Below are 9,931 nucleotides of genomic sequence, written 5' to 3'. Positions count from 1 at the left end.
ATATATATATCTATACATATAGATATCTCTCTCTATATACAGAGAGAGAGAGATATCTATATATATATCTCAATCAAGGGAGCAAAATTAGATAGAATGGCATGACTGGATGGCATGGTTACACAAAACAGGATCAGAACTACAAAAATAAGCATCTATATATAATATAGAAGTTAACCCGTTCACTGCCAGCGGCCTGGCACTGCAGGGGTTAATGGCAATGTGACAGGTGAAGAGCAGGATCTGGTGGGTAAATGTTGCTCAGCCTTGACACTGGATTTTTAGCTGGCCTCATCCGAATCGCTGTAGTGGGAATGTGGGGAGAACTCTCCATCACTTCTGTGACCTCTGGGGGAAGTTTTGCTCTCTTCTCCTGAAGACTCAGCAGGTGGAGAAGAAGAGGACATGGCCTTCTGGGTGGAGTAGTTCATGGGGTCTAGAGGCAGAGGATAGTCCCCCGGGAACCTCCTGGATTCCCCTGCTGGGTGCCCGGCGTAGGGAGGGCAGGGTTGGGGGTGATCGGGGGGTACCTGGAGGAGATCAGATAAAGCATTGATGTAGATCTGGGCCATCTGAAGGGTCTCGTACTTGGACAGTTTCTTGTCATTGTTGAAGGAAGGGATGACATTCCGGAGCTGGTCGAAGGCATGGTTGAGTCCGTGCATCCTCCTCCTCTCCCGGGCATTGGCCGCCAGCCTGCGCTGCTTCTGGACTCCCTTCGGGGCTTTCCCGGACGGGGCTCTCTGCTGGCACCCGTCCTCTTCGTCCTCATCCTCGTCGTCCTCCTCCTCTTCCACCTGTAGCCCCTTCAGCTTCCACAGCTCGCACACCGTGTGCCTCCGGCCGGGCTGGGACATCAGGTAGTCGGGAGCGGTAGGCAGAGAGGGGCTGGAGAGCCAGGCTCGGGGGTCGCTGGCATCCAGCAGGTAGGGTTCGGAGGGCAGCTCCTCGCACCAGTCGGCAGGCAGTAAGCGGGACATGGCGACACTTGAGACGGGCCTCGGCGGACACACACAGGTCGCGGGCACACTGCTCCTCTCCGGTTGCTGCGGGCGAGGCGCCCCTTTAAAAACGGCACGCCCCGCTCAGCCCCCCTTCCTCCCCCCACCTGCTCCCTCCCCCCCAGCCTTAGATCCAGGCCCCGCGCCTGTCGCGTGTCACTGCGGCCAATGGAAGCCCGGGGTGTCGCGTGCTGTCAGCCAATGGGGAGCGCGCAATAGTCAGTGTCGGTGTGTGTTTGGGAGTGAGGGTGGGTGTGATCGGTGTGCAGAGATCAGTGTCTGTGTCTAATCAGCTTCCAGCCAACTCCAGGGGATGATCAGTGGCAGGTCCTGAGTTCAGCACTTTATAGGGCTGGTGTGTACGAACCTCTCCCACTTAGTCCAGGGAAGTATAAAGAGTTATAGCATGACACATGGTTATTTCCCTGCATGTAACACAACGCGATCACTTATTAGACTTATTAGACGACCGGAACGTGATCACTTGTTGTATGAGGTGGTCAGATCATGATCACTTGTTATATGACGTGGCCAGAACTTGATCACTTGTAGGAAATGGCCAGAACATCATCACTTATTGTATGAGATGGCCAGGATATGACCATTTACCATATGAGATGACCAGAACATGATCACTTATTATATGAGATGGCCAGAATATGACCATTTACCATATGGAATAACAAGACCATGATCACTTATTATATGAGATGACCAGAACACGATCACATGATTATGATCACTCCATATATGACATGTCCAGAGCATGATCACTTGTAGGAAATGGCCAGAACATGGTCACTTCTTGTAGGATATGACAAGAACAAGATCACCTATTATATGAGATGACCAGAACATGATCATTTATTATATGAGATCGCCAGAACACGATTATTTATTATAGTAGATGACCAGAACATGATCACCTATTATATGAGATGGCCAAAACATGGTCACTTGTTGTATGATATGACTAGAACATGATCACTTATTATTATTATTATACAGGATTTATATAGCACCAACAGTTTGTGCAGCACTTTACAATATAAATGACCAGAGCATGATCACTTGTTGTATGACGTGGCCAGAACAGGATCACATATTATATGAGATGGCCAGAACATGATCACTTGTTGTAGGAGATGGCCAGAATGCGAAAATGTATTATATTATACTGTATGGCCGGAACACAATCACCTTATTATATGACATGGCCAGAACATGATCACTTATATGAACTGGCCAGATCATGATCACTTATTATATGACGTGGCCAGAACATGATCACTTATATGAAATGGCCAGAGCATGATTATTTATTATATGACGTGGCCAGAACATGATCATTTATTATATGACGTGGCCGGAACATGATCATTTATTATATGACGTGGCCAGAACATGATCACTTATAATATGACGTGGCCAGAACATGATCATTTATTATATGAAATGGCCAGAGCATGATTATTTATTATATGACGTTGCCAGAACATGATCATTTATTATATGACGTGGCCAGAACATGATCACTTATTATATGACGTGGCCAGAACATGATCATTTATTATATGACGTGGCCACAACATGATCACTTATTATATGACGTGGCCAGAACATGATCACTTATAATATGACGTGGCCACAACATGATCACTTATATGAAATGGCCAGAACATGATCACTTATAATATGACGTGGCCAGAACATGATCAGTTATAATATGACATGGCCAGAACATGATCACATATGAAATGGCCAGAACATGATAATTTATTATATGACATGGCCAGAACATGATCACTTATAATATGACGTTGTCCGTGACGTCACCGGACTCCTCCCCCCTCCCTTCGTTAGACCCATCAATTCCTTCAGCATTCAAGGTAATTCATTGTTTTACAGGGTCTGCCATGTGACACTGCTGGATGATTTACTGTGGGGGCCAGGTGAGGTAGCAAATGTCCCTTCGTTAGCCGACGGAGCCACTTGGGCCCGTGAGTACTTGTTCTGCACGAGCGCCAGCCAAGGTATTGGCCTATACACATACAGCACAGCAATGAAGTAATAAAATGAACTAGGATCACACTAATCCTGCACGTTATTATTCTGAGTTGCCCCACTCAAGCGACGGCCATATTGAGTGGGGCACGTGGGGCACGTGGGGCACGTGAGATTAATAACGTGCTGGATTAGTGTGATCCTAGTTCATTTTATTACTTCATTGCTGTGCTGTATGTGCATAGGCCAATGTAGTTGGATCTGTATGTGCGTTATAATTAATCGAAATTAATCGATTAAAAAAAATCTCAATTAATCGAACACAAAAATTTTAATCATTACCAGCCCTAATATAATATAATAACGATTTTTATTTACATGATCTTAATATACTTAAAAACATTTCATTGGTCTAAAAAGTTACAAACAGTGGATAATAAGCAATTAAATATACCTCCCTGGACTTAGTGCAATTGCATGGTGTATATAATAACAATATAATTTAAAAAAGGAAAAGGAAAAAGAAAAAGAAAATTAAAGCTTAGTATTCATAGGAATTTCATATAGATCATATAAAGCAACAGGTGAATTGGGATGATCAGAGTTGGCACAGACATTGAATTAGATGAATATGTATTGGGTTAACTTATTTACAATGCACTAATTTATGAATATCAATTAGGTTTATTTAATCATTTTTTTTTTATACACAACATTTACATTATTCACGCACTTTTTTTAATGAATTTATTGTACTTGGACATGGATGTGTCCGGCATCCCTGAGAGCCCTCTCTGACATGGGACCAGGATCAAACGGGTTAATCCCCTTTCTACATCTAATTGGGGAGGGTCGGCACCTGAGTTTCGCTTCATCTCCGACTAATTGGGGAGAAGTGTTATATATGCTGGTATCCCTGGGCTCTGTCGTATGGTCACAACTAGCAGAGGGAGAGATCTGCGGTTGTGGATGGGTATTGGGGCCATGCAGTCCATTTTAAAGCTGCCCCAATGTGTGAATGAGCCCAGGGGGGAGGGGCCCCAGTTTTGGACTGGGAACCTCTCACCAGATGCGCTATTTAGGGCGCATGTGACGAACCTAGCCCAGCCTGGCCACATGCATCACACGCTAACCCAGTGGGGTGGTGTGATTGAATGTGGCAGGATATTTGGGGTTGGGAGAGACCTGTGGCTGGAGCGGGGTGGCTGGACAGCACGAGGAGAGAAATCCTTCCTACAATGAGGTAATATTTCTTTGCATTCAAGTGTAGTTAAATGACATTTAGATATTAAGAGTGTTTTACATACAAATCCACAACTTATTTTGAGCAATTTGGCCAGTTATGCATCCAGTGGTGTCAATGTGAGAGAGATGTTGGATATAAAATGGATTTATTTAGATTTGAGTCATATTTTAGTTGTCAATGATATATGAGATTTCGATACAACTGATACGATTTGTTTTGACACTATGTACTTACCAACATGAGGGAATGCCTTGCGTTTCTCCTCTCTCTAATCCATGGATGTGATTTCATTCGTGCTCATACTAATGCCATATGGGTGGACTTGGTATGAGCCAATTATCAATTTGATCATAATTTATGTTTTTTTAGAAGATTGAACTTTTACATTTTTGATAGATATATGGTTTGAACCATTGTAGGAACTCCAGGATAGATGTGCTGTCCCCCTGCTCTTTTGCCGACTTGTTCTCGCCACCCTCTCTCCTTCTTGGTTGGTTAGAGTCCTCCGGGGTATGTATGTAGTTGATTGAGCTTATATTAATGTAGATATTTGTACATGTGCACTGAGAATTACTATTTATTTATTATATTTGTTAATCGAGTTATCTCAGCTTTGGATCTACAAAGAAATGAAAGAGTTTTGCCTCCAAAAAATCTCTTGAGGAAGCTTCAGGGAGCAAAACGCGTCCAGGGCCGGCATAGTGCAATTATAGATGAATATATGCTTGCCTTGTAAATGTGTATGGACAATCACGCACCAAATGCATGACCATTACTACTAAATATATCATTATTATATACACCATGCAATTGCACTAAGTCCAGGGAGGTATATTTAATTTTTTATTATCCACTGTTTGTAACTTTTTAGACCAATGAAATGTTTTTAAGTATATTGAGATCATGTAAATAAAAATCTTTATTATGTTATATATATTTATGACCAGTCATCATGTCTTGTTACCAAGCTAAGCCATGTTATCCCACATTCATCATTGGACACTTTTAAAGTCCCATTATCGCTTTGTTTTTTCATGTATTATATGACGTGGCCAGAACATGATCACTTATATGAAATGGCCAGAACATGATCACTTATTATATGACATGGCCAGAACAGGATCACTTATTATAGGAGATGGCCAGAACATGATCACTTGTTGTATGAGATGACCAGAACATGATCACATATTATATGAGATGACCAGAACATGATCACTTGTTGTAGGAGATGGCCAGAATGCGACAATTTATTATATTATACTGTATGGCAGGAACACAATCACTTTATTATATGACGTGGCCAGAATATAATCAATTATATGAAATGGCCAGAACATGATCACTTATTATATGACGTGGCCAGAACATGATCACTTATATGAAATGGCCAGAACATGATCATTTATTATATGACGTGGCCAGAACATGATCACTTATTATATGACGTGGCCAGAACATGATCATTTATTATATGATGTGGCCAGAACATGATCACTTATATGAAATGGCCAGATCATGATCACTTATTATATGACGTGGCCAGAACATGATCACTTATTATATGATGTGGCCAGAACATGATCACTTATATGAAATAGCCAGATCATAATCACCAATTATATGATGTGGCCAGAACATGATCCCCTATGCTATGTGATGACAAGAACTTCATCCTTTATTGTATGCCATGAGAACATGATCAATTGGTGTGGGAGATCGCCAGAAAAAGACCACATACATAATTTCTGCCCATCCCCTACAAGAGATCATGTTTTGGTCATATCTCTCTCTCTCTCCTGATTTTTTTGTAAATTCCTCCCACTTGTTTTGTAGTGGCCATCGCTTCTCTTTATTCCCCCTGATAAGTATAAGCATCCTTTACTCATAGTAAATGACCCTCAATGTCTGATCTGCATCACTTTTCTCCCCAGAATCGGGGTAATATATAACGTTTAGGACTAGCTACACCTTTTTCCCAGAGTACCCTTACCCTCATTATCCCCTTCCTGCAACAATTGTCCCCCGACAGCATAAGTGGAACATACTGTTATACATATATTCCAAGCCCTGTTGGAATATATAACACTTTCATTTTAGTAAGTAAAACAGAAATGTTGTTTCTAGCATTTAGATGGCTGATTAGGGATCAGAATTAAAGATTGTGATGTAATTTCTCCATTTCATTCATTGAGCAGCTAAGATGAAGTTTGGTTGAAGGTAAAAAAAGTTATTTAATGAAATAATTCTTTTCACACAATATACACACAACTTTCACCCATGTGTTCATACCTTCTTCCAATTAAATCTAAGTAGACAAATGTATGAATCTTGGCTGAAAGCTGTTTGAAAATATTGAAATATATTTATAAAGAGCTCCTTGGTGTTCTCTGTATTTGTTTCTTTTCCTTATCTTCATTGTACTCTCGCTTTCATTTTTAATTTTTATAGATTTTTTTTTCTTTCTGTGAGCAAAATGTTAAAATAATGAGGCTAATGAGAGTCTTCTTTTTTTTTTTGCCACAAGGTCCACGATAGCTGAAAGTAGCTTCCATCACCTTCAGGTGCCATTTAAATACAACTGCAACCTTAAAAACCTTTTAAACAAACACCTCCATTTTCCCTTCCAGCACTGAATCCAAATAATTTCTTGAAATGGGAACATTTTGCTGAAATCTCTTAATTTTCACCGGAATTTGGTGAAAATTAATATTTCACTTTTGCCAATCTCTAATGATGATGGCTGCTGCTTACACAGAGGCACTTTGACTTTAGGTTGGCTCATTTAACTGTGAGACTTGGAGTAGAGATGCTTAGCAGTTTATGAGTGGACAGGATGAGCGATCCCCTGTGTGCTCCGGACAGGTCCTGCGACCATTGTCTTGTGCAGTTAGGACAGTCAGGGTCACGTCCTATTGAATGGGAGCCAATGAGAAGCGAGACCCCGGCTCAGCACCAGCTCATCCTCTGTGCAGCCAGCTTGGCAAGCTCCAGCAGTGTGTGTCCTGTGACTGTCTGCTATGCTAGCAGGGGGTCGGAGTCATGGGCTTCTCCTCTGGCTCCTGAGTATTATTCACACACACCCAGCCACTCTCCAAAGTTATTGTTGAGTTCCCAGAGCGCAAATTTGCGACTAGTACTGCCCAGCGCTCCATCAGCCCCTCTCACTGCTCCACTGAGCCTGAAGAAAAGCCCCCATCCCCTCTCTGTGCACATGGCTTGACTACTGAACCGACAGAACAGTCCATAGTGGCCACATCACAGCCATAATGACATTACCTTCATGTACAACCTCTGGAGTCAGAGTTATAGACATTAGTGCCACCTCACATAAGACTGTCATAAGCCAATAGAACAACACTTATTGTCGAATTGTATCATCTACAATGAGAGGTTTAAAGAAAACCAAAAAGGAGTAAAAAATGATAAAATCCACCTTATGAAGTAGCAGATTAGTATAAAAAGATAACAAACTCCAAAATAGCATCCTTGGGTATCAGAGAGCACTGGCCATGCAGGCTTATTCAGAAGGGTAGAATGCAGTAACCTGTGGCAACCGACCAGAATCCATCTTTCAGTTATCTGTTACCAGGTTGCTAGGGGTTACTGCGGTCTGCATCCCACACCTTTGCTGCTGGTGGTGACTGAGGGCAAGATAGATCAGACTGAGGAGTTTGCTTGATACAGCTGTGCAGGGAAACAGTGTAACTACATATGCACAGGACTGGATATTTGAATCATACTCCAGGCCACTACAACCCCTCCCCACCACACACATACTTCGAATTGTACCCCGTACTGTTTTGCATTGATAGTTGTGGGTATGAAGGAGGCCCATAATGAGTACTTTCTAACTGGTGTGTGTCAGTTGTTTCAATCGCATTTCATTCATTTCCCTAATGCTAGTTATTCTTTTAACAGCTCTATCATTTGAAATAATAATGTTTAAATGGAAAACACTGATCCATGTCAACTAGAGGGAATTGATCCCTTGAGCAGCTGATCAGCTTTTCCATGCCCTGTACTGTCAACATGAACATGGAATGCAATGTGATTGGCTGAAAGTATGTAATATCTATCTATCTATCTATCTATCTATCTATCTATCTATCTATCTATCTGTCTGTCTGTCTGTCTGTCTGTCTGTCTGTCTATCTATCTATCTATCTATCTATCTATCTATCTATCTATCTATCTATCTATCTATCTATCTAAAAATGAAAAATCAGAACCCCTCTGTCTGTTCAGGGCATCTGTTGGATCTATCCTATCTATCTATCTATCTATCTATCTATCTATCTATCTATCTATCTATCTATCTATCTGCTCTATATATGTATTTCTCCATACATTGCCATACATTGCATACATTGCCGCGCATTATCATACATATCTTTCATTTGATCAAGCGCAGATTCCCAAGGCAGGCTGAATTGGTCACAGAAGTAGTGACCTTTCCACCTGTACAAACAAGTGTTGGAAATGGGAGAAAGAGATTTCAGATAACAGTTACCAGTGATACATTTAAAAGATACATTTCTAGCAGAGACTGCTAACAAGCGCGCACAGGCAGGTTAAGCAGCGTTAGGTCTCTGGCTCTCACAATTCTCCTTTGTTACCTCTGGATTCCCAAGGAAGTCCCTACAGATCCCCAAAGAAAGTAATCTCTGTAATCTACCATTGATAGCCCTGCTTAACATTTTGAGTTGAAAGTTTGATCTTTCCCCTTCCATAATAGTTATGTTGTTAAATCTTTCATTTGTGTTCTTCAACCTGCCTTGTTTGGCCATTTCACCTGTAATCGAATTTCCAGCCCGTTTTCACAGTGCATGAAAGGCAGTTCTGTTCACGACTGTAAGCTTTGTTTCTCCACTGATACATGTTTGTAGCAAGACAGAAAAAAGGGAGGAAAATGGCAAGCTTTGCTGTAAATGGACCTTATGGAGCTTGAAGGTTAATAGGGGAAAGGCTCCACTTAACTGAAATTGTTTAATATCTAAAAATAATGATCTGAAATTGTTTATTATCTTACAATGATGATTAATAATAATAATCATCAATAATAATAATATTTCTTTGGGAAATCGACCTATAAAGTTGGAAGGTGTGTGTGTGTGTCTTTCTGTCTCCTGTTGGCTCTCATTTTCTTGTCTATAGCTTTTATTTAGTATGTAGTAAGCATAAATAATATTATTAATAATAATAATAAGGACAACAACAATAATAATAATTATTATTATTATTGTTATTATTATTATTATTCATGCTTTAAATACTAAAAAATATCTATAAAAGAGAAAATTTGAGAGCCAACAAGAGACAGAAAGACACACCATTCAACTTTATAGGTCGATTTAAGGAACAGAAAATTTTAACTTTGCAAAGTTAAGGTTCACTTAACTTAATAAATGATAATAACTTTTTTTTGTTTTTGCTTGCAATTTCAGCCTCAATTTAATTTAACCATATTTACTAGGATAAGTAAACATTCTGTACTCATTTTTTAAATCAGCACTTCAGAAGAGAGTACACACACACACACACACACACACACCCACACACAATTGAACCAAATAAATCTATAGACTTTATAATCAGGGAAGACTTCAACTCATTGGTTGACCTTTTACAAGGGGATGTTTTAAATAAAAGATAAAATACAACACCATAACATATACTG

General features: G+C 40.5%; 1 protein-coding gene across 2 annotated transcripts; it reads right to left on the bottom strand.

Annotated features, from left to right (window-relative positions):
* Positions 1-281: 281 nt before the first annotated feature.
* Positions 282-9,799, bottom strand: ATOH1 (atonal bHLH transcription factor 1). 2 transcript variants are annotated; one of them, XM_018565406.1, is made up of 2 exons: positions 9,784-9,799; positions 282-999 (listed from the first exon to the last, which is right to left on the bottom strand). In XM_018565406.1, exon 2 carries the CDS (start codon positions 978-980, stop codon positions 282-284), a length of 699 nt encoding a protein of 232 aa, XP_018420908.1. In that variant the 5' UTR covers positions 981-999; positions 9,784-9,799. The 2 variants fall into 2 exon arrangements, with proteins under 2 accessions (XP_018420908.1, XP_018420909.1); XM_018565407.1 differs by having other exon boundaries at positions 9,790-9,799.
* Between the last annotated feature and the right edge of the window lie 132 nt (positions 9,800-9,931).

This window comes from Nanorana parkeri, unplaced genomic scaffold (assembly GCF_000935625.1).
Source record: "Nanorana parkeri isolate BGI_ZX_2015 unplaced genomic scaffold, ASM93562v1 scaffold844, whole genome shotgun sequence".
Taxonomy (NCBI): domain Eukaryota; kingdom Metazoa; phylum Chordata; class Amphibia; order Anura; family Dicroglossidae; genus Nanorana; species Nanorana parkeri.
The sequence above is the reverse complement of the archived record's forward strand: the minus strand, read 5'-3'. Positions and strand labels throughout refer to the sequence as shown.

Excerpts from the sequence above, each read along its gene's own strand:
- ATOH1 (XM_018565406.1), bottom strand. The coding sequence starts at position 980 with ATGTCCCGCTTACTGCCTGCCGACTGGTGCGAGGAGCTGCCCTCCGAA.